General features: G+C 35.5%; 4 protein-coding genes across 14 annotated transcripts; 3 read left to right on the top strand and 1 right to left on the bottom strand.

The window, feature by feature from the left end:
* Positions 1-141: 141 nt before the first annotated feature.
* AT5G45530 (transmembrane protein, putative (DUF594)) lies at positions 142-3,257 on the top strand. The gene is made up of 2 exons (NM_123921.3): positions 142-610; positions 1,121-3,257. Exons 1-2 carry the CDS (start codon positions 223-225, stop codon positions 3,127-3,129), a joined length of 2,397 nt encoding a protein of 798 aa, NP_199366.1. The 5' UTR covers positions 142-222; the 3' UTR covers positions 3,130-3,257.
* Positions 3,258-3,761: 504 nt separating this feature from the next.
* AT5G45520 (Leucine-rich repeat (LRR) family protein) lies at positions 3,762-7,969 on the top strand (the record flags this gene model as incomplete). 2 transcript variants are annotated; one of them, NM_001344630.1, is made up of 2 exons in its annotated part: positions 3,762-3,830; positions 4,356-7,969. In NM_001344630.1, the coding sequence occupies exon 2, from the start codon at positions 4,433-4,435 to the stop codon at positions 7,934-7,936; it is 3,504 nt and encodes a 1,167-aa protein (NP_001318743.1). In that variant the 5' UTR covers positions 3,762-3,830; positions 4,356-4,432. The 2 variants fall into 2 exon arrangements, with proteins under 2 accessions (NP_001318743.1, NP_199365.1); NM_123920.2 differs by lacking the exon at positions 3,762-3,830 and having other exon boundaries at positions 4,308-7,936.
* Positions 7,970-7,998: 29 nt separating this feature from the next.
* AT5G45510 (Leucine-rich repeat (LRR) family protein) lies at positions 7,999-12,838 on the bottom strand. Of its 2 annotated transcripts, none has more exons than NM_001085250.2 (3): positions 12,599-12,838; positions 8,690-12,258; positions 7,999-8,507 (listed from the first exon to the last, which is right to left on the bottom strand). In NM_001085250.2, exons 1-3 carry the CDS (start codon positions 12,645-12,647, stop codon positions 8,493-8,495), a joined length of 3,633 nt encoding a protein of 1,210 aa, NP_001078719.1. In that variant the 5' UTR covers positions 12,648-12,838; the 3' UTR covers positions 7,999-8,492. The 2 variants fall into 2 exon arrangements, with proteins under 2 accessions (NP_001078719.1, NP_199364.2); NM_123919.4 differs by having other exon boundaries at positions 7,999-8,424.
* A 9,082-nt stretch (positions 12,839-21,920) lies between these two features.
* Positions 21,921-24,999, top strand: AT5G45500 (RNI-like superfamily protein). 9 transcript variants are annotated; one of them, NM_001344628.1, is made up of 3 exons: positions 21,921-22,072; positions 22,459-22,550; positions 22,614-24,987. In NM_001344628.1, the coding sequence occupies exons 2-3, from the start codon at positions 22,494-22,496 to the stop codon at positions 24,807-24,809; spliced, it is 2,253 nt and encodes a 750-aa protein (NP_001330034.1). In that variant the 5' UTR covers positions 21,921-22,072; positions 22,459-22,493; the 3' UTR covers positions 24,810-24,987. The 9 variants fall into 9 exon arrangements, with proteins under 9 accessions (NP_001330034.1, NP_001330031.1, NP_001330033.1 ...); NM_001344627.1 differs by having other exon boundaries at positions 22,450-22,550; NM_001344625.1 differs by having other exon boundaries at positions 21,921-22,264; positions 22,450-22,550.

Here is a 24,999-nt window from a genome sequence, read left to right as displayed (position 1 = left end):
AAGCCCTTGTTTAAAGAGTTGCCGTGGAATATAAGAATTGAATATATGAAAACATAATTCACGTGTTATTAAATAGGTTCATTTATAAATTTTTGGTCAAATAATTAACTATTAATCTATATCCCCTATATATATGTACTATGAGTAAGAGAGCATGAAATGAAACAGCAAATTTTGATACTTAAACGAGCTTAGTTTTTCCACACCAAAAGAGTAACAACGATGCAAGTGATTCCACCAGCAATAAAAAAGATATTAGACAAATGGAACATCAGAGGACTTGTGATAATGTCTCTGTTGTTCCAAACGTCTCTTATCTTCCTTGCACCAATGCGGAAACGCACATCAAAGAAGTTGCTCGCCGCGGTTCTATGGACAGCATATCTTTTAGCGGATTGGACCGCTAATTATGCGGTGTCTCAGATCACTAAGAACCAAGGAAAAGAAACAGAACCTGGCGATCCTCCAAAAAACAAGAAGCTTCTTGCTCTATGGGCACCATTCTTGTTGTTGCATCTTGGTGGGCCGGACACGATAACCGCGTTGGCTCTTGAGGATAATGCGTTATGGCAACGTCATTTGTTTGGCCTCGTCTCTCAAGCTCTTGCAGGTAAGAAACGGCTAACACGATTCATATATCTTACAAACTAAATTATATGTGCACTGCATGAAGATAGAAGAACAAGATATATACTTATCAAGTAACAAATAGTAAAATGTAATATAGGCTTTTACTAAATAGTTACCAATCAATAACATGTGAATATATATGTCACTAGAACAAATATCCACATTGATAGTACAAGAGGATAGCTCACTTTCCGTTACTGTTGTGAAAAATTGATTTTTATTTTAGTTATTATATAATAGCATTGAAAAAACGATAAGATAAAATTTAACTAAGCGGGAAGCTAAAATCACTTGTTCTCCCTATACTTAACCTAAAATATTTAGTTAAGCGTCAATACTTAGTGAAAAAACACAATAACATTTCCCTTTTACATGTAGAAAAATCAATATCCAAAATAATCAAAATATATTTTACCGTTTTATTAATTAGAAAAAATTTAAATAGCCTCATTATGAAGGTTTTCTCATAACATTTTTATGTCGTTTTCAGGTGTTTATGCGGTGGTGCAATCGCTAGAAAACGTATTATGGCCACCAATTACACTTTTATTCATCACAGGAACGATTAAGTACGTGGAGAGGACACGAGCATTGTACTCAGCGAGCTTAGACAAATTCAAAGACAGAATGCTTCAACGAGCAGACGCTGGTTCTAACTACGCTAAGCTAATGGAAGAATTCGCTTCAAGAAAAATGTCAAATCTCCCAACTGAAATCTTCTTAACCGACGAACCCGACAAGCACGAGAGACCCCCTACACTCGTTAAACCGGACCGAGATTTAACCGATCTCGAAATCGTTCAATACGGTTTCAAATTCTTCAACACTTTCAAAGGTCTTGTTGTTGATCTCATTTTCAGTTTCCGTGAGCGAGACGAAAGTAGAGATTTCTTCAAAGAGTTGAAACCTGGAGAAGCTCTTCGAATTATCGAAACCGAGCTCGGTTTTCTTTACGAATCGATGTATACCAAAACCGCAATTCTTCATACCGGAATCGGTACTCTGTTTCGGTTAATTTCCTTTGGATCACTTCTTTCTTCCTTCTTTGTCTTCCATCGTAGACCGCTAAAGTCCGAAGATTTTCATGGAGCAGATGTGGTGATTACTTACGTTTTGTTTATAGTTGGTATCGCGCTTGATCTTGCGTCAATGGTCATTTTCTTGCTCTCGGATTGGACATTCGCAGTACTAAGAAACCTTAAGGATGATCCAGAGGAAAAGAGTACTTCTATCGACTCTTTATTCAACTGGTTTCTCGAGTTTAGGAAACCCCGTTGGAAGAAGCATACATGCAACGGAAACCAAACCCACGAGGTACTCTCGACGGGGTTTTTTACACGTAGATGGTCAGGCACGATCTACGGATTTAACTTCATCGGGTTTTGTCTTAAAGCCAAAGTTTCAAGAATCCACCAGAAGAGAAACTGTAACCTATTAGTGTGGGATTACGTGGTTTCGCTATTCGATCTAGTGATAAGAAGAATCCAAATGATGATTGGATGGATCAAGAATGTTAATAGATCAATAAGAAGCGTGCTCCGGCAATGGTCTAAGAAGAATCCGATGATTCGTTGCACAGTTTACCCGTTATATCTCGTGTTCTTCGCCGGTATTCCTGAAGTATTCAGAGTCCTTTGGAAATACATTGATCGAATCTTTAGTGTTACATCTTATCTAGACGGGATTAGGTTCATTTCGAGAGAGCCTTTGACGAAGAATCAATGGGAGTTTATATTCAATGAGGTCAAGGATAAGTCGGGGTTTGCGGAAACGCCTGAAGTTGCAAAGAAAGTGTCTTGGGCGAGAGGAGAATGGGCTTTACGAGATTCGAAATTGATGGAAGTTGATACGTTGATGCGTTACATAGAGAAAGTTGATTATGATCAAAGTCTTCTCCTTTGGCACATTGCTACTGAGCTCTGTTTTCAAAAAGAAGAAGGTGGGAAGATGGAGAAGCTGAGCAGAGAAGGTTATGATGACCGAGAATTCAGCAAGATTATATCGGACTACATGATGTATTTGTTGATAATGCGACCGAAGCTAATGTCGGAAGTGGCGGGAATCGGGACTATACGGTTTAGAGATACTAAAGCTGAAGCTGAGAGGTTTTTCAAAGGAAGGCAAATCAAGGACTTGAGAGATATGAAACGAGCGAGTGAGACGGTTCTATTGGTTAGTAACGATATTGAGCCGATACTTGTGAAGGGAGATCGAAGCAAGTCGGTTCTTTTCGATGCGAGTATGTTGGCGAAAGAGCTTCAGAACTTGAAAGAGAGTAGTAATGAAGATGGGAAATGGAGAGTGTTGAGCAAAGTGTGGGTTGAGTTGCTATGTTACGCAGCAAGTCATTGTAAAGCGACGGAGCATGTGGCGCAACTTAGCAGAGGTGGTGAGCTTCTTAACTTTGTTTGGTTGTTGATGGCTCACTTCGGATTAGGAGATCAGTTTCAGATCAATAAAGGTGATGCTAGAGCTAAACTCGTTGTAGGAGAGGGATAGTTATAACCCAAAAATAAAAGTTATATCTTTTTATTTTATTTATATTTTGTGTGTGTGTGTGTGAAGAAGATTTGTAATATTTTTTTGGCTCTGTTTCTTATTTCAAGCAATGTTCACACATTTTGTTATTTGAATCTAGAAGTCTAGATTAAAGAAAGTTGTCGATCCATCAACGAAATTAAGCAGAATTTGCATTAATAATTTGCCTCATTCAGTTCAACAATTCTAAGTTTATGAGAAGATAATAATATGTCTAAGTTTTGCTCGTACCTTGTCTGACAAGGAATAACTTAGGGTTTTCAAAAAAAGTTGGGATTTTTGGAGATTTCGGGACACTTAAAAAGCTTTAGCAGAAACTGGCTCCAAGTCGATAAGATGGATTAATTTTTGGTATAACCATGAATCTATGTAAGCTTAAGAGTCATGTGTTTAACATGGATGGATATCGATACTTTGGTTCTTCTTTTCTTCCACAGAGACTTTCTTCTTCCATAATTCCATTTCTTCGCCGAATGAAGAAGCAAAGAACAGTGTATTGGATGCTTTGCCTCTACCATTGTTCGATTTCTATGGGAAGTTATCTAAAATGTTATAAAAAAAGGAAGAGCTCTTGAGTTTTTTATTCAGAAACAAAAGATTGCTCACAAGGTGTTCGATAAAATATATGAATGACATCTTTTCGGTAAAAAGACTTTAATAAGGTACGATGTTTTTTTCATATTCTTCTTTTTTATTTGGTTTGCACATATATATATATATAATCGACTGTTGGAGACATTTCACTTCTTCACCTGCATATAATTATGAAGTATCCAAAATGTAGAACACAACTTAGGATCATAAAGCTTGATTCTTTACATAAACCATATGCAGTTTTTTAGTCTTTTCATAATGGTTAGTACATGTACAAGTCTTTGTTTCGCTTCGGTTCATTCCGGTTAATAGTTCACCATTTTCTGATATATTCTTGAATGAGACCTCCACGTAGTTCACCGTAAGCAACCCTAGTCTTTTCAAAATGGTTGTGAGCATAAGGAACGTCTTCGCTTTTCCTTCGGTTCATCGGGTTAATACATCACCATTTTTCTGATATATACTTGAATGAGACCTTGATAAGGTTCTTCAAATAGTCCCCATGTGGCTGAAAAATTAACTCTTCGGTCTCAAAAACTTGGAGACAAACTAACTCCATTGTCTCTATCTTTTTTTTTTCTGTACTAAAACAGAAGAACTCTACGTTGAATCAAACACAAATTAGTTTCCATCCTTTGTTTGGAGTTGCAGGCTCTTTACCATTCTGATCATGTCGACGAAAGAATGTGATATCTATAAGATTATCAACATCTTATCTCAGTTAGACTCCGACCTGAAGAAGATACCTGTATCCGATAAAGTTATTAGCCACAAGGAACAACAAGGCGAACCAAGTGAGGAAAAAAGATCTTGGTGGGTTCGTGTCAGAGGAAGTTTGAAAAGAATTGGTAAGGCGAAGAAGGAGGCTTTCAACAATGCTAGTGACAGTGGAGGTAGTCAAGGTGGAAGCAGAAGAAGCGTGCAAAACATTGAAGAAGATCAAAAGAATGAAGACCTCGAGATCCGGAAATTGCAGAATGACATTCGTCAGATGATAGCTGCATTTAAGAATTTAACTCAGTTTCAAACTGATATGAGCAAGAATTTGGAGCGTGATCTTCGTTCAACTAAGTTAATAGCAATACTACAAAAGAAGAACTCGTTCGGATCCCGCTCTCACGTTGTCAAGGAAATCAGAAGAAAGGTCTCCGCCTTGAAGTGCCAGATCCCATCATTGCTCCACAAACAATCATCAAGAAAGATAAGCATCACGGATTCTCAAACCGCTGAGGAAAATGATGAGATCAGTGAGACCGGGATTGACATATACTTGCCGGGCCTCCACTTCTCTGAAAAATTCAAAACTTCCTCTGCTTTTGAAGAAGTTGTTGAGAAATTTCAAGGCCTTGATGACTTCACTCAGAAGCTTTGCTTGCTTTCCTTCGCCGTGTTCCCGGAAAACAGAGAGGTTAAAAGGACAATGTTGATGTATTGGTGGATCGGAGAAGGTTTTATCAGCTGTGATGATTCTGAAAACTTAGTAACGAGAATTCTTGATTCATTCTCAGACAAAAAATTACTTGAGCCGGTCGAAGATGAGAGGAAACTGCTACCAAGTAGTTATAAGATGGAGCCTCATGTGCATTCTGCAGTTATATACTTAGCCAAAGAAATGGATCTATTTGAACTATATAACAAGAATGGGAAGCTTATCATGAAGAAATCATCGAAGAAAAAGGTCTGCCTAGTAAAAGGTTCCTCGTTGCTACGAGACGCAAAAACATCTGTTATGGAACCAAAAACCTTGCAGACGGTTTTCAATTCCTCTGAACGGTACCCAGACTTCACATTCAAGTGGTTTCCATTAATGGATTCACTTAGAGTGCTTTACTTGGGAAGATGGGAGCAGACAGCTAAGCGCCACATTGAAGTTGAGAGCACAGAGTTTCTTAAAAATATGAAGTCCCTGAAGAATCTGAGGCTTGCAAGTTTTCAAGGGATCTCGAGGATAGAAAGGCTCGAGAACTCAATTTGCGCACTCCCCGAGTTAGTGATCTTGGATCTTAAAGCATGCTACAATCTAGAGGTTCTTCCTAGTGATATAGGCTTGTTTGAGAAACTGATTTACTTGGATGTATCAGAGTGCTATATGCTAGATCGCATGCCTAAGGGGATTGCAAAACTCTCCAGATTACAAGTTCTGAAAGGATTTGTGATTAGTGAGTCGGATCATGAAAATAATTGTGCAGTTAAACATCTGGTGAATCTAAGGAAGCTAAGCATAACAGTAAACAAATACTCTTTTAAGGTGGAAAGTCTGATGGAGTCGTTGACAGGACTCCAGGGACTTGAGAGTCTGAAAATTGCGTGGGGAGCTTGTGAAGAACCTAATGAAGCAGTTGAGTCTAGAGAAACAACAAACGAGAAGAAGGAGAACCAAGGAGGTCTTGCAACGGACAAGAAACTCAAAGACCTGATGGAACGAGAAGATGACCAAGTGCAGAATTATGGACAGACGAGCAAGGAGGAGAAAGGAAATGTTGAAGAAACAGGCAAGCAAGAAGATGGAGATCAAGGAGATGGAATAAATGAAGAAGCTAATCTGGAAGACGGGAAGAAGCATGATGAGGGAAAAGAAGAGAGATCATTAAAATCTGACGAGGTCGTCGAGGAAGAGAAGAAGACAAGTCCTTCCGAAGAGGCAACAGAGAAGTTCCAAAACAAGCCAGGCGATCAGAAAGGGAAGAGCAATGTGGAGGGAGATGGGGATAAAGGGAAGGCTGACCTAGAAGAAGAAAAGAAGCAAGATGAAGTAGAAGCAGAGAAATCGAAATCAGATGAAATTGTCGAGGGAGAGAAGAAGCCAGATGATAAAAGCAAAGTAGAAAAGAAAGGAGATGGAGACAAAGAAAATGCTGATTTAGATGAAGGAAAGAAACGAGATGAGGTAGAAGCAAAAAAATCGGAATCAGGCAAAGTTGTGGAGGGAGATGGAAAGGAAAGTCCACCACAAGAATCTATAGACACGATCCAGAACATGACAGATGATCAAACCAAAGTGGAAAAGGAAGGAGATAGAGACAAAGGGAAAGTTGATCCAGAAGAAGGAAAGAAGCATGATGAGGTAGAAGGAGGTATCTGGAAATCAGACAATGGTGTTGAAGGAGTTGATAAGGCTAGTCCTTCCCGGGAATCCACAGACGCGATCGAGAACAAGCCAGATGATCACCAAAGAGGTGACAAACAAGAAGAGAAAGGAGATGGAGAAAAGGAGAAGGTTAATCTAGAAGAATGGAAGAAGCACGACGAGATAAAAGAAGAGAGCTCAAAACAAGACAATGTTACCGGTGGAGATGTGAAGAAAAGTCCACCAAAAGAATCCAAAGACACAATGGAGAGCAAGAGAGATGATCAGAAAGAAAATAGCAAAGTGCAGGAAAAAGGAGATGTAGACAAAGGGAAGGCGGCTGATCTAGATGAAGGAAAGAAGGAAAATGACGTAAAAGCAGAGAGCTCAAAATCAGATAAGGTTATCGAGGGAGATGAGGAGAAAAATCCACCGCAAAAATCGAAAGACATAATCCAGAGCAAGCCAGATGATCACCGAGAAATTAGCAAAGTGCAGGAAAAAGTAGATGGAGAAAAGAACGGAGATGATTTAAAGAAGCTTGATGGGGGAGGAGAAGCAAAGACTCAGAAGTCACGCAAAACCACTAAGTTTGGTAAGAATGTGTCTGATCATCCGAAAAGAGACAACACAATGGCGGAAGATATTCATGAAACACAATCACCATCCAGGAAATCAAAGTCAAGCAAAGCAAAATGGTTAACGGGAAGGGGAAACCAAACCAAGAAATGGGGAATAGGATGGCAAGAAGATCCAGTAGTAGATGACACCTATACACTTCCTTCTAATTTGAAGAAGTTGGAGCTAGAATGTTTCCCTGAAACAAAACCTCCGAGTTGGTTAAATCCCAAAGATCTGAAAAATCTTAAAAAGCTCTCCATCAAAGGAGGAAAACTTAGCCGAATCGGTGATGAGAGTCGAATCACAGAAGATAAATGGGACGTTGAGATCTTGCGTTTGAAGTATCTGCATGAATTCAAGGTTGAGTGGAGAGATTTGCAAACTCTGTTTCCAAAAATGACACTGTTGGAGAAATATAAATGCCCCAAAATCGCATTCTGTCCCACAGATGGTAATGGAGTCTGGACGTCGTCACCAAATATGTGAAGATAACCGCAAAAGCCTTTGTAACTTCTTTAGAAATTATGTATGGTCTCTACACTCTGAATAACAAGATACACACATTCCTGCTTGTATAAATTAAATATTTATCGTAAAGCCTTAAACTGTCTTATAAGATCTTTCAAACAGAGAAATTTCAAATAATATTTGAGAAAAGAAAAACAATCAAAACAATGGTCTTATTCACCCAGACAAGAACAGAACACTATGCCTGGGATTTTACAGCAGAAAATATCTTAAAACAGAAACAGAAACATGAAACAGTAAAAATAAAACCCGCAAGATAATGTTTCAATGCCGGTCGTTATTCAACACGCAAAGCTTCAGGCACACGTAGGAAAAAAGTATGAAAATGATTAAAGAGGCAACGATCCAGATGTTTAGTACTGTGTAAGTAGATCTTGCTCCAGCCTCTTTTATGATCAGCATTCATGTGGTGGAGGTACATCACTGTGGTCAACCATTACGTAGTCCTGCAAATACACGCAGTGTAAAATGCTAAGATGAAGCTGAAAAGAGACAAGATATGTTGCAAGACGACTCAAGCACATACGACCTGCAAAACAGAGAAAAATATGATGCAACTAAATTTTTAACAATTTTGGATGTGGAAGTGTTCCTCTTCTGATGAGTTCTGAAGTGTGCTAGACTGTTTGACATGTAAAAGATAGCTACAATAATGGTCCTAAATGACAAATGTTCACAGGAGAGGTGGTAGAGTAGAAAGTTGCAACTTACCCCGAATTTTGGACAATTCTCCACTTTCAAATCCAGATTAGTGTGAGTTGACACTTCAACTCCTACAACAACTTTCTCCAGGTTCTCACAATGCTTTAAATTCAGGACTGGTAGGCTGGCAGGCATCTCCGGGAAAATCGTTTTGATTTTCGGGCAGCAATCTAAGCTTAGGTTCTTCAGATTCTCTAACTTAGCAATAAAGCTTATAGTCTCCAATGAGAGAAGGTTTGTAATCGATAAAGTCTCCAGTGATTTCAAGTTCTCCTCATCCACACCATCGAAAGGGTCTTTTATGTCAAAGCACATCCTTAGCCAGCAACCCTTCACCAATTTGGCCTTCTCAAAGATAGATTTGACCCTTTCAGGAGTACAGTCCACAAAAGACACAAACTCAGCACTAGCTAGTGCTTCCTCATCTAGCTTATTAGTTTCATTGATCTCCAAGACTTCTTCTTGTGGAATTTTGGAATCAACAAGTGATGTTAGTGCCTTCTGATATAGAGCCCTATCTATGGGGACTTTAAGAAGACGTTCCTTGTTGACATCTACTTTCTCGGTACAATCACTGGCGCGAGGTGCATTCGATTCAACCTCTCTTATTTCTACAGGCTTCTTTTCTGTGATTTCTTGAGATATAACAACTGCATCAGAGGAGCTGGCATTCTCAGACCTATCACGTTCAATGTCTTCCTTTATTTCTCTCCATGTGTCACGTTCAAAACATTTTCCATCTGCCCGAGTAAAACGCTTCAGACAATGGATTTTGGTATCCGCTGGCAACTCTGGTGTCTCCACTTGGGTTCCAGACAGATCCACTACACGTAGGTAAAACATTTTCTCAAATGATCCCTCAATCTTTGCCAGCTTGGCACTGCCGGAAACATCAATGACTTCGAGATTTTCTAGTTTCTCGATGTTTGGGATGGCATCTAGGTTGATGCAATCACGTAGGAGGAGTTCGTTGAGACTGGACAGGTCCTCGATGGTGGTAGCCAACTCGCTAAGATTAGTTCCCGAGAGATTAAGAGTTTTGAGTTCAAGCTTATCCTCGAAGCACACTTCAAGCATTTCCACTAAGCTCGTAGTGCCAGAAAGATCAAGAATTTGAAGTCCTGACAAGGGCTTCAAACTAGGCAACCTTCTCAATTTGCTACAGTTGCGCAACAAGAGCCGAGTCAAGGAGTGAAGCTTGGCGGCCACCGCAGAATCCTGGAATATTGGCAGTCGCTCTATTTGGCTCCCCGAGAAGTCAAGATGCTGAAGTTTTGTAAGAAGATAAAAGTTTTTGTTTTTGCTCTTGTTTTTCTTGGCACCATCTGCGTTGTCGAAACAAGTTCGAAGCCCACTAGCACCAGAAACATCAACAACCTCAAGATTTACTAGTTCTTGTATGTTTGGCAGATCTTGCAATAAAGGGCAGTCTTTGATGATGAGACAGTGAAGTTCCTTCAGGCCAGAAATACTGGGAGGGGAAGACTCGATCTTAAGCCCAGAGAGGTGAAGACTTCGGAGTTCAGGAAATGACTCAAAGAATTTTTCAGATATTTTGCTCAGGGAGCTAGCACCAGAAACTTCAAGAGTATTTAGCTTTGTAAGAGCCTTAAGCTCTTCAATGCTTTTCAGGAGATCACAGTCCCTGATTATAAGAACCCGGAGGAGTTTGAGCTGATCTGAAAAAGACGGGACAAATGGTTTTACTGTGGGCTCAAAAAGGCCAAGTACTTCAAGCTCTTTCAGATTCTTGAAGAACTTTTTAGGAGTTACGCGACGCAGACGATCTCCACTAACCAGAATCGTGGTAATCTTGTCTCCTTTCTTTGCTTGCACTGTTTTAATCATATCATCAAGTTGGGTGATTTTCCCTATTCCTTTTCTCTTGTTACCACCATAGACTCTAGAAAATCCAAGCCGAGATTTCCCTAAATGCCCACCACGTCGAGGATCAATTACATTTCTCATCGCCATCTCTGGTACTACCACATTGTTTTCTTGTATCTTCAGCATTCCGCGGTCTATAAGCTCCATGAAGATAGAATGACCATCCTGGTACGCCTTTTCGACAGACCTAACAGGATCAAAGTAGCCTTCAAGTATCCATTGTGTGATCAGGTCACGGTAGTAAACACAGCCACAATGCTCAAAGAAGTCCAAGCTATGCCAAAAACAATCCAATATTGTATCCTTCAATGGACCATCGGTTTTGAACAGCTTGTATGCAAGAAGCAGGATTGGATTTTCTCCACTTGCTTTCTTAGGGCTCTCAGAACTAGATTCCTGGTCGGATGGATTACCCCGCTCAGCCGAGAGAACCATTTCTATCTTTTCTTTTAGTAACCTCTCTTCTTCGTCCTTATTAAGCTTATAGGACTTGCTCTTGACAGTGTACTCTAGGGACTTGGCGAGCACGTTGATTGCAGCTGGCAAACTCTTGCTCTTTTTCAGCATGTGGTTTAACAGTTTCTCATCAGTCCCAGGAACGGGGTCAAAGAAAAAATTTGGCATATCCTTGAAAAACATGGACGAAGTAAATAAAGCCTCTGCCTCCTTTAGGTTGAATGATTCAAGTAAATCTTGTGACTCATTTGTGGTCTGGAACGTAATTTCACCATAAGTGTTTGTGCTCCCCCATAAGTCATCTATGGTAGGAGGTACAACTTTTTCATGTTTCTCCTCTGTTTTGACCCGGGCTTGAGACTCAGGTTCCTCCTTATCAGCTGATCTAATTTCGTCTTCACCATCTGTGTCCTCTTTCTTTTCCCCGGATTGCGAATCATTTGCCTCCCCCTCAGCATGCTCACCAGATTTTGTAGCCTCCTCAGTTTCTTGTCTTCTTGTAATAAGGATTTTTCGAGGTGTGTGATCTTTCAGAAAATCCTCAAGGCCTAAATGCACCATCACCTCGTACTCACTGGTCATTCCTTCATCGTCAAGAATCAAAAGAAGATACGGCTTTCTTTCAGATGATGTCTGAGCTTTATCCTCTCCTCCGGCTACTACTTGAGTCGTTTTCTCCTTTGCGGCATCGGTTGGATTCTTGTTTCCATGGTCTTTTGCTTTTTTCGCAGCCGGATCCACCAGTTTTTTCTCAGCCTCCAGTTTCTCTGCGGCTTCCTTCTCCTTCTTCTTCTTGTCATCCTCCAATTTTTTCACGACGGCTTCCTTCTTTTCCAAGAGATACTTCTCAATCTTGGGCTTCAAATCCTTGAGCAAATCTTCAACCTTCTTCTCCTCTTCCTCATCTTCATCTCTTTCACCGACTTCAGTCTCTTCAAAATCAGAGTATAAAGATAGCTGTGAAGCTATGTTCTCATAAAGAGACCATTCGTCTTCAAACTTCTTCTCCTTGATATAGTTGTCGTTGACTTTAAACTTCCTGTTGAGATGCAACCAGAGAGTCTGGTAGCAAAGAACATCCTTAGAGGCTTCTTTGTCAACCATTTGTGCCATCCTTGTCTTCCCGATCCCAGCTTCGCCAACCAGCAATACTCTTTGATCACCACCTCCTCCCAGAGTTTCCACTATCTTCTTACACAACACCACATCCTTCTTTTCTCCCATTGCTGCTGGAACTTGATCCCAACAAAAAAAAACAAATTCAGTCAAAAAAGTCAACCAAATTGGTTCTATATATCATCAGCCTGAGAAATTCACATTTTTCGTTATTCCTTCACTAATAAGTATATAAAATTCGTTTTCAAAGTAAAGAGGAGATAATTTCTTGTTCTTGAATCATCTCTCTAGACAACCTTATGATTAGTTTTTGACCCAAAAGGAAAAAAAAGACACAACAAGTTCTTAGATCAATTCGAGATACATAAAAAGATATTGGTTTACAAGATATTCTAACAAATTTCAGTATATTCATAGATCGAAAGCAGAGAAAGAGAGAGGGACAGAGAGAATAGTAACCTGGTTTAATCTCCTCCGTCTCGGCCGCCATCTTCAACGGATCAGACATTCGTCGCTGATGAGAGTTAGTCTTCTCTCTTTCGAGCTCTTTGCCTTCTCAGCAAAGCGAAGTCAACCTCTGCTTTATCTCTCTCTCTCTCTCTCACTTTCTCTCCATTTTCTCTCGTATCTTTCTCTCTCTTTTAACATCATTTCTTCTAATAATCACATGCGTATTTATATTTCTTTTCCTAGCCAGACGGGGTGAGCCAGGCGCTAAAATTAAATTATAGGATTTTTCTCGTAAGAAATTAAAATTCTAAATAACAATTTTCTTTAAATTTATTTTCAATTTGCAAATATATATATATATATATATCAAACTCATGTAATTAAATCTAACCAATAATATACATATTTAAAGAGTTTTTACAGTCACATATTAAAGTGTCTAATTCTTAAAATGACAATTGGACTATTCATTATAAGCGTGTATATCGAAGTTTCATACTATTTTAATATTCAAAAATATTTTAAAAAATTTTATATATGATATTGAAAAATGTTCAAAAGAATTTAGAAGAATTTATCTGTATTTTTTTGTTTTTTTAACAATTATTTGTTGTCAAATTACACAAAAAAATAGTTTTCATAACAAAAACAATTAAAAATAATAATTAGGGCTCAAAAAAAAAATCCTAGAGACCATAGTAAATTAGTAATGTTGAGCCGGCCTTATGTAAATGCTTCATTTTAAAAATTTAAAATAATAATTTAATAAACTTAGCAATAGTGTCAACAAGTTATATTGTAAATTAATATAACTTCAATTTCAAAATAAAATAAAAAATAATATAACTTCATGAGTTTGATTTACATTTTTGACTTTTTATAAAATTATATATAAACTTGCAACAACAAAAACTTAAATTATATGATAAAATTGGATTAAGTTTTAGTGGGGCAATGTGAACGAGTGCATGATCAAGTTGGACATCATCGTTTCTGACATGTATTGAGTTAACATATATTTATGCAGATACGTTCATGATTTAAGATAACATAAACTGAGAACACTGTAAACTGTCCTCGCTGATACCCTATTTCTTATCAATTTTTTTTTTTTTCTCTATGAATAAACACACATGGTATTTTACTTTGAGCGTTTTGTTCGGATCACATTTATAGATTAACCCACTTGGGAAAACCCAAGCTATGATCCTACAAATTTCTAGTAGCGGATCCACTCCTTCAGCTATTGTTTGAACACTACTTACTTGTCAGTAGAGTACGATTTATAACGTTTTTTGGTAAAAAAAAAAATGATTTATCTTTTGAAATAAAACTGATGCGAGAATCAGAATGAGAAAATGTGATCGGATGGAAAGCTAGGTTAGAGATGAGGAGAAGTTGTGTTAAAGTTCTAGGCTTTGGTTGACAAATGATACACGGCCTAATTTGACGCTTAATGAGATTAGGAAGGAGAAATCGAATCTTAGAGTGGAGTTAGAGATTTTGGAAGGCAATGTGAATCACGGTGAATCAAGGATTTTGGACAATTCCCCATGAAATTTTATTTACAACACTTTCTTTTTGCTTGTAAGCTCAAATTTTTATGCAAAAACATCTAAATATTTTTGAAATAATGTGAAGGAAATAAAAATTATAATGAGTTAGAAAAATAATCAAAAGAATCTAGACAGTCTCCATTTAGCTTGGATTGGTGTTTTTGTTTTCTTTTATTTGTCACTGTTTTTGTTTTGTTTAAAATTATATTTTGGATTAGTACTAATATTATTAATTTATTTTTTTAATAAGTTTATGAAACTATATAAGAACGAACTTCAAACTATTACTATTCTTTATTGTAAAAATCATTTATTAAAATATATTGTTAATCAAAATAGATTATAGATGTATAGCGAAAGTTACGGTCCGAATTCAAATATGTATGGCCCAATATGGTGGCCCAATATTATCGAAATATATGGCTCAACTTAATTAATATACACATTAAGAAGTTTGTTAAGGATAATTAGTGCTCGAAATTCATTTCAACAACATCACCATTCCAAGTTTTCAAAAAGATGACAGACAACACATGAAGATGCTGTTGCACGTATCTGATCGAGGAAAAAGTATGCAGTACCATCTTAATCAATGACACTAAAACTAGACAATACAGCTTCACCAGTGTAAAATTTAATACGCTTACAAAGATTATTTTATCCTTTGTTGTCAACTTGTCATTATTATTTGTTACAGTTGGCAAATGACTTATAAATGATGTAAACCGAGTTGGTCTTTTATTAACTTCAGTCAAAACTCTTGCAATAGTATATATTGACAGCAAAACTTGCAAATTAAACAGCTAGAAATCATGTTGTTAGTTTTGAATTATGTGCCAATTGTACTTAAAATATAATAAGAGTAACTCTATAATGTGAACGGTGTAGGATTCGCATGTGCGTAATGATATATAATCAAACTTCTACACATTTAATTGTTTGATTCAATATTTCTATAAACTAATAATATATTAAAAAATCAATTTTCTGATTTATTTTTGATCAATTAATATCTCCACAAAATTTATTATTTTTATAAAATTTTTATTAATCAAACAATATTTTCTGATTAATAAAAAATATTTTTTTAAACCAATATATAACCAATATTTTTTTTATAATTTTTCTTATTAATCAAACAATTTCTGCAAATCAAACAATATATTTTTTTTTATAAATATCTCCACAAATTGATCAAATATCATAATTTTATTATAATTATAAAAATTATAGTACAGTCTACAATACAATTAATATAACGTTGTAAGTAAGACATGATTAATTTCCTTATCTCATTATTTTTTATTTATGTTTGGTTAAACTGAGAAAATTCTGAATTTTTGGTCTATAATCTCTTTTAGTATCCAGAGTTATTATTTACTCTATTTCTATTTTTTTAAAATTATATCCAAGAAAAGTTAAATCCAGACATATAGAATTAACCCCTTGTATTGCCACTAGATCACCGTCTTTTAGTTATTTATCTTACTAATTGTAGACATATCTGTCATAAATGGATAATGGTGATGAACTGATAATTCATGTTAAGACTTTTAATACTATTAGACTGGGTAAAGCTTGTTTAGAATAATTAAGAACTCACCGGTCATTTTTGCTTGCATTCAAAAGTCTTCCCTATACAGTACAAAGTTTATAAAATGACAACCGTTGTATTCTATTTTTATTTCATAGTTTCATTATTAAATGGCCTATGACGTGCATGGTATTGGTCTAGTCAATGGCTCTCCAGGAAGATGTGTGTATGTATATATACTTTCTTGTTTTCTGTAAGAAATTTGTTTCATCGAATTTTGAATTCAACTTGTCACTTATCACAATGACAAACTACCAAGTTGCATATGATCTGATTGAGAATTTCTGTATAGAAAAATCATTTTAATTAAATGGTAATCGATAATGTATAGGGTTTCCTAATGTATATATATGAGCCATATAAAACAAAATTTTCATAGTTAACGTCATGAATAAAGACTAGGGTTAGTTTATATATTTCCTATAAAATCATAGTGCTGAAAATGTTATCTTGATAATTTATTATTAATAGCAGACTTTTGGAATGGGTCTTTCTTCTTCTTTTTTCTATTTCTTACACTCAGTCTTTGTTTAGTGAAATCAAAAGTCGTGCAAATCAAAAGTCGTGCTAATCAAAAGCCAAAATAGTGTTGATTGATTTTGATAAACAATTCATAACTGATTTTAGTGGTGGTCCATCATAAATTTGTCCTAAATAGTACCTATTTTCTTTGATTTGTTTTTTTTTTGTTAAATTATTTTATTTTCCCTATAAGACGCCAAATAATTTTTTATTATTCGTATTTTTTTTTCTAAATTTTAATAAGATAGAACTTACCATTAGGAGTTTTCAGGAATCTTTGGATAGTTTGTTGTGTCATTGCCAATACTCTAGAGTCATGACCAAGACATAGTTTATCTAAAGCATATATCCTCATAATATTTATGTTTGTTTCACCAAAATAAATCAAAATCAAAATGCAGTAATTAGAACATATATCTCATCTATAACAAAAAAATGTTATTTAATCCCTCAACTTAAAAATAGTCATTTTATACATTAATTTAATATATAACCATTTTAAACACGAATTTAATGTTAACCAACCATTTGTCTTTTTAAATAATATCACGAAGATAAAGATTTTTTCCTTTATTTATTTATAAGAAAATATCAAGCAACCAATGAAGATTGAGAAAAAACAAAAAATCAGATTTTCTATTATCTTCTCAAGTGCTAGTTGTGAATAATAAAAGAAAAGTATTTTTAGTTTGTAAAGTTGTGTATGACATTTTATATTGGGTCTAAATGATAATGGCTTAATTACTGAATATAGTAAAATTTAATAGTATTATCTGTCAAATTGAATTATGTGTCACTTATGAAGTTTACCAAAAACTCATAATCCTACACATTTAATTTTTCCACGTACCTCATGAACCATGGTGCATATAAATTCTTCTCTTCGATTGTGATACAGTTAACTATACTATATCCTCTAATTAATATAAATAAATTTGTTTTAATATCTGAAAAAATTTTAGATATGAGATTCATACCAAATTAAATTTATCTCTTTTTTAATGGACATCAATCATAATATTTCTACTTAAAAGATTTACCGTTAGACCAACACCATATTAATAACATGAGTTTTTATTTTAAACAGTATAAAAATTTTATCTATAAAAAACTATTACAGAAAATAGAAAATACCAATTATTATTATATATAATCAGACCCATTTATTGATCAACCAACCAAGATCTTTCAGTCTTGGGTACATCTCTTCTTCAATTTTGTTTTGATAGCACGAGTCGAATTATATCTCTCTATGAATAGAAAAATAAGAAAAGGTATAAAGGTAATCTGATATATGTGTGAATTGTGATGATGTCTTTGTTATATCTTATCTGTTTGGACTTGGGCCGGACCAACAGATAAAGTGACTCTAGATCGAGTCTAGATTTTTTTTTTCCTTGAAAAATTGTCGAGTAGATATCATGCCACTAATAACAGAAAACTTTTTATGATTAGGAAAAAAACACTAAGAAAATATAAATGAAAGAAATATGTATCATAAATATAACATGCCACTATCATAATGCAGATAAAATGGATTTTATAGCTAATAGTTTTTATAAATATTTTATGTTCTTAGATATAAATGTCATAGGCTCATCTCATGGAACTCGTAATAATTCGTTTAAAGTATACTCTTCAAATAATTCCTTTCAAAATATTATATTTTTTGCCATGAATTGTTAAAAAATAAAGGATCCAGTCATTTTATTTTTGAGAAAAAATGGTAACACATGGGATTCCATTATTGTTGTTTGTGCAAATGTCCGAGGAAACAAGAACAGCAACTATCTATATTCCCAACTACCGCTAGTAAATTAAACAAGAAAAAAACAGCTCTCTATTCCCAATAGGTGATAGGAAAAAGAATGACTTATTGTCATCTTAATAATTCTGGCTCCGATCCATTAAATAATTAAATCGACCATGTCTTTATTTTTTTATTTTTATCCCTTCGGGTCCTTATTTATTACAAAGACAAGTCGTGCAAATTAAAAATTATATAGTCTGCACAATTCAAGGCTTGCATGTGAAGAGTAGTACTGTCTGTTATCTTCTCTAGATCATGGTAAGAATATCTTTCATATAAATGTGTGTGGTGTGTTGGATGTAAGACGACCTGATTTGTTTTCGTCACTTAATATATACTATGTATTTAAAAAAAAATTATAAGTAATTCGCTATCAAGTGACCAGTATTATAAATGGATAATTGCATAACCAAGTCGTCTTTGTCTAGTGATAAAGAAGAAAAGAGCTTCTACTACTTGAGTTCGAGTAGTGTTAATCACCGGGATTTCGAATTCTAACATGGTTTTCCCGATTACCAGAATTTGTCTTTCGACCTAGAATTTTTTTAAGATCACTCGAGTTATATAAAAACTAAATAATTACAGGATTAAAAGTAAATTGTCATTTGTGGCACTAAATAGCTTATCAATAAATTAAGTCAATAACTAGAAAGAGTATCCAAATATTATCAAAGCAAGAAAACTAGGAAGAGTACTAGCTAATTCAAAATACTCGTTTATTATAGTCTTCTTTAAAATAAAATTTAAGACAACTGCCATTTTCTGAGTTCACTTAAAAGTCTTTCTAATTTCTAATTAACAGATTATAAGATAAAAATTAAAATACTAGCTGTCGATGACCCACTATGTACTACGTGCATGTGTTACTGTAGATTATCAAACACTCATTAGTTATCTAAATGGATGTCAAATGTAGAGCTAATTAGCTTATACTTATTATTAAATGATTTAAAATACGTGGGATTAAGTTCAATTAATACCACTACACGACATTACTATTTAAATGGGGTTAAGACAAAACTGCTGACTATTCCCAATCCGAGTCAGTACTCTAATGAGCTTCAGGTCTTTAACGACTTAAAAATTTAAATGAACTGGTCGTTATTTTATATATTTCCCCTTGGTCTTTCATTATTACTACAAAATTACAATGAAAAGTCGCGCAAATTAAAAACTAGACATAAAACAAATTACTTTTAGTTATCGAACAATTCGTATATGGTTGATTAAAGACTATAATATTTATGCCAACTGTCAAGATTATATATAAGGTGTATGTGTTACTGTGTTAGATGTAAGACTTGATAATATTGCTGTCACTTAATTTTGTGTATTTTTATAAAGATTAATGAATAAGAGTTGCCCCTACAGTCTTATATTTTGATAATTAGAATGAGTTACTTCTTTAAACACTTAGTATTTTAATAATATTCTTCAGGAGAAATTTAAGAAGACAACTGCCGTTTCGTATGATTGCACTCAAAAGTCTTCCTAATTACATGATTATACGATAATTATGTTGTTGATGACCCACGATAAACTACGTGCAATTGTCTACCCTATGCAAGTATAGATCACCCTACACGCATGCATTAATTATCTAAATCGATGTCAATCATACAGCTAACTAGCTTATAGAAAATATTAAAATGAACGAAGACTTTTTATTATTGGCAATCATACTAGGCGTTTAAACAGTCGACTTAAACCACTTTCTTGAATCTTGATATGACCTATCAAAATTATTTGTTTTTAGTTCAATCATATATGGTCCATAGTCCATACGGACCTTTATTAGTTGACAATTAAACGTTTATGATGAACTGTTAAAACTCATTATCTTCTCCACGATACAACTTGTCTATAGTCAATGCTATGTAGAAAATCATTTTATAGTTCTCTTAACCATAGTTAAGACTATAATTATAAATAATTTAACTCATACATCACGTGCGAAATGGAAGACATGATCGTTTTTTTTTTGGCCATTGACATTAATTACATTTTTTCTCTATTTAAAATGTAAGAATCTTGCTGGCATTTACTTATTTCCCTCTTATTGGTCTTTATTTATTGCAACTCACCAAAGTCTTCCCTGAGATGAAAAGTCATTCTTTTTTTCATTCAATAATTATCTCCCAACATGCACTATTCAATAAAATTTAATTTGATTAACTGTCATAAAAACCAGATTAGAAAATTTCAAACAATTATGCTTACATTTCATTTCATTTAGCATCCTTGTCTTGTGAGAGTCAAACTTTCTTTGCAATTTGTCATTTCAATTACATATCATTTTATACAATTAAGAATATTTTAGATATACTATTTTTAATTATCAATTAAATTGCAAATAAAAGTTTTAAATACGTCGTTAACAATATCACTATTAAATTGCAAACAACTTTCTTCAATTTTGGCTCGTTTGAGCTCTAATTAAAATCGGATGACAAAAACAAATATCACCATCATATCTAAGAAATTTAAGAATGCAATATATATGTCCATTTATAAACATATATTTAGCTAGCATAAACATTAATAATCACTATAAATTTAAGAACATAAAATGTAGTTAAACATCTTATAGTGATGAAAACCGTTATAATAATTTGTAGCATCATTGTCAATTTCTTATAGTCAAGTACGTATTATACAATTTACTGCATAATTACATGTATATATAGATTTTCAAAATTTTCAAATTATAAAGTTAGAGTCATTTTTGTTAGTTTGGAAAAACGTAGTGTCATCCATTTATCCCAAGATGTTGCTATTTTCTTGTAAATACTGACTCAAAATGGTGTTATTCAAGTGTAAGCTTTGCAAAGCGTGAAACTTAGCTAGGTCAACTATTAGGTTAAACTACGAACAGCATTATGACTTCAGGTTTATCAATAATTGAAAATCACTCAATCAGCTCGATGTAATATTATACGCTACTCACTAACTCTACACATCTCCAAATAAGTTAAGTCTTTAGAGGATAAATAGCCAATAAAAAGGCTAGAACGTTTTTGGTATTTTGGTCAGATGAGTAGTAACTTTCGCACCACATTCAAAGATTAATAGTCAATACACGAATTAAAGTGATTCAATTTTTTTTTGTTTTGTGCCACCTAAGAACAACTACTATATGATATGGATTGAGTAGTTTGTTGTGATATTACTAATCAAATTGTTTAAATTACAATCGGTGTACCCTTTCTAATTGCAATAAGCTCTTATTTAGATTTGAAAACGCTCTTATTTACAATAGTATAACCCTTTGTTTAAATTAGCGACTAAATTTTATAATCTAGTGACTTTTGTTGGTTTCTTTAATAGGTCTGTACTACATTGATATGAGACTTACTGTTTAAATATAAAAAATTTAATTACATAAGCAATATCAAAAGAATTACCAAAAGTATTATTCTTATATTTGTACTCTGTTTTACCACTATTTTTACCGCTTTTATATATATCACTATCATTTAATACTTATTCGACTTAGTAAGGTTGTACCATTTTTGTGTCACGAAGCTATTCCAATATCTTTATTATGTCACAATTCGAATTTAAATTATGTAGCTAGTATTTACCATGGAGTTTTTTTTTTTTTTCTTGAGCAAAACCATGGATTTTTAACTAGCATATTACATACTTATAACAAAGAAACAAAAGAAATGAATTGTTTAGCCAGTTTCTTTTTTCATAACTACGGTACCGTAAAAGGTGGAAAGTTATTTCTTAAAAAAATATTACTAAGAGAAATGAGTTTGATTGAAAAATTCTCATGTAGTCAATTGGTGGAAAAATACATTAACGAATTAGACTGCGCTTAAATCTGGAATGTAAAAAAAGAAAGGATTGTAAAAAAAATACACAAAAAGTTATAAAACTGTGGTTATTTTTAAAGACTGGTCTCATTCATAATTTGCCTATTTTGGCAATTGACTGAAGTTGCAAAGGGAAGACCCAGAGAGAGCAGAGTTGCTTCTTCTTCTCCGGAGAAACAGGTTAGAATCGCTTCTTCTCTGAAGAAATGTTCCATTTTTCCTTTTGTTGATTACTACTGAATCTCTCTACGTAAAGATCGAACCTTTCGTATAGATTATCTTTAGGTTGATTACTCTTTTGGAGACACTTTGATATGTAGAATTTTCTTTTGGAGACATCACTGTTTGACCTAGCTCTGCAAATATCTAAAGGTGTTTATTTGCTTGATTTGTTGATTTTGCTTATTCGATTCTGTTATCATCGTTTGACTTGTGTGTCTAAGAGAGAGTAGCATCTCGAGTTTGCATTTCAGATGTGTTTGGGTTATGAATTGTCCCATTATGCTGATAAACATTTTGGTTGTTTCTTGGGGCAATTTGTGCCAATTGCTTTCAAGGTTTTGCAGATTGTGTTCTTAGACGAAAAGGGTTTTGAGGTGTCATGGATTCCGGGACGCAGCCAGAAGGGTTGCAGGCAGCACAGCCAGCAGGGTTGCAGGCAGCAGGGTTGCAGGCAGCACAGCCAGCAGGGTTGCAGGCAGCACAGCCAGCAGGGTTGCAGGCAGCAGGGAAGCGGAAGCCGCCTACGACGACCGAGGATCCAAATGATCCACAGCATATAATCCACGATTTCCTCACAATAGTGAACAAATTGGAGAAGGAAGTGGATCTTCCAGGCGCTATAACCAGGGCTAGAACCTATGATGCTGAGGTTGATGGACTGATAACTGCTGACCAACCACAGACGAATCTGGGAAGAGCAGAAAGTGCCCCTATTCCTAATGCTAAGCCAGAAGGCCCAGATGATCATCATATTCCTAAGCTGCAACGAAATCTTCGTTTGCTTAAGGAGGACGTGGCTAAGCTGCAATATCTCCGCAGTGAAGTCGCAGAGGAGGTGTGGAAACATATTCGTCCACTTGAATTGCTGCTTGAAAATGTGGCAAAAGAGCAGAAGAAAAACCCTACGAAACCCCCCTTGACCTTAGGTATGAAGAAAGACTTGGACGATATCAACAAGAAGATCTTTAACTTGATGTGTCAAGTCCCCTTGTTGCCCAACAAGCGTAAAAAAGCCAAAGGATTGGATGATGACGATGGCGACGGGGATAATAATAACGGCAAAGGAATTGTTTGCCTGCCCGGGATCCATGCAAATAAAGCAGATCTTAGAAGTCGCGCGGTTTTCAGATATGTGCTACGCGAATTCGAGGAACTTAGTGATCAACGGAAGATCTGCCTGCTGACCTTCGCTGTCTTCCCTGAAAATCAAGAGGTGAATAGAACGATGCTGATGTATTGGTGGATGGGGGAGGGCATTCTGAGTACTAAAGACATATCATCACAAGAGGGCACTGAAGAGGTCATTCTCAAACCCGAAGATGTTGTGAAGGTCATTCTTAAGGATTTCACGGATAGAAACTTGATTGAACCTGTTGAAATCAAACGCAAAGTCGAGCCAAGTAGCTATAAGATGGCCCCCTTTGTGCATGCTTCAGTGGTTCTTATCTCCAAGGAGATAGGGCTTTTTGATATGTATGATATAAAGGACAAGCCAGTCATGAAGAAATCAGGAATGCACAAGGTATGCCTTGTGGAAGGGTCGTCAAGCCAGCAAGAAGCAAAAGCTAAAAAAATGGAAGATGTAGATCATATTGAAACTGTGTTCAATGTTTCGGAGAGGTTTCCGGATTTCACATTCAAGTGGTTCTCGGAGGATAAACCAACGCGAAATAAGTTGACTCTGTCAAAAGTTACGTATCAAAAGCTCAAGGTGTTCTATCTGGGAAGATGGGAGAGAACTGCCAAGCGCCACATCGAGGTGGAGAATCCTGAGCTTATGAAAAATTTGAAGCGTATGATTAAACTCAAGCTTCTGAGTTTTCAAGGGATCTCAAGAATTGAACGACTTGACGATGCTGTCTGCAAGCTTCGTGACCTGATCATCTTGGACCTCAGAGCTTGCTATAATCTGGAGAAACTTCCAGACAAGATAGATTCACTCAAGGCGCTTATCTACTTGGACATTACAGATTGCTACATGATAGATCGCATGCCCAAGAGGTTGTCATGGCTTGATAACTTAGAGGTTCTCAAGGGCTTTGTTGTCAGTGATGCTACAGATGAAGAGACGGTCTGCACACTGGCTGAGTTGGTGCACTTGAAGAAGCTGAGAAAGCTAAGTATTTCAATAAACAAAGAAAATTTCAGCATAGATGATGTGTTCGTGGCTGTAAAGAGTTTCAAAAAACTGGAAAAGTTGAAGGTTGCGTGGGGAGGTATAAATACACATCCTCAGGGCAAAGGCGTAGATAGCGAAAAGGGGGACGAAAATGTTAAGCCAAAGGAGAATATTGGGATCTTGGAAAGGGCTGCAACCATGTTCCGTAAGGAGAAAGATCCCACAGCGCCAGAGCTTCCAAAGACATTGAAGAAACTGGACCTGCAATGTTTTCCTGGTGAACATCTTCCTGAATGGCTTGAGCCTGATAATCTACTTAATGTGGAAAAACTCTACATTAAAGGAGGAATCAAACTTACTGGATTTGGAAAGTCACTACCTAGCCAGAATTCGAAATGCAAAGTTACCGTTTTACGTCTGAAGTTTCTTCCAAAACTAAAAGTGGAGTGGAGGGATTTGAGCAAAAGGTACTTTCCGGAACTCAAGTTCTTGGAGAAGTATCAGTGCCCTCAAGTTAGTCTCTGCCCCTGCGATGGAATTGGAATCTGGCGCAAGCCTGAAGAAGATGAAGTCTAAAGCATCTCAGAACTGAGAGTTTCTCGGTTTATCAAGTTTTCTTCCTCGTTGTCTTTTTCTTTTGTTGTTGTTGTTGTTGTGTGTTTGCTTCCTCATTTCCCATTGATGTCTTTCTGGTTTTGCGTGCAAGTGTTGTTGTTTGTGAACAGTTGAATAATGGAAATTTGCTTTGCTTATTATGTGATACTTG

This window comes from Arabidopsis thaliana, chromosome 5, assembly GCF_000001735.4.
Source record: "Arabidopsis thaliana chromosome 5, partial sequence".
NCBI lineage: Eukaryota > Viridiplantae > Streptophyta > Magnoliopsida > Brassicales > Brassicaceae > Arabidopsis > Arabidopsis thaliana.
The sequence above is the reverse complement of the archived record's forward strand: the minus strand, read 5'-3'. Positions and strand labels throughout refer to the sequence as shown.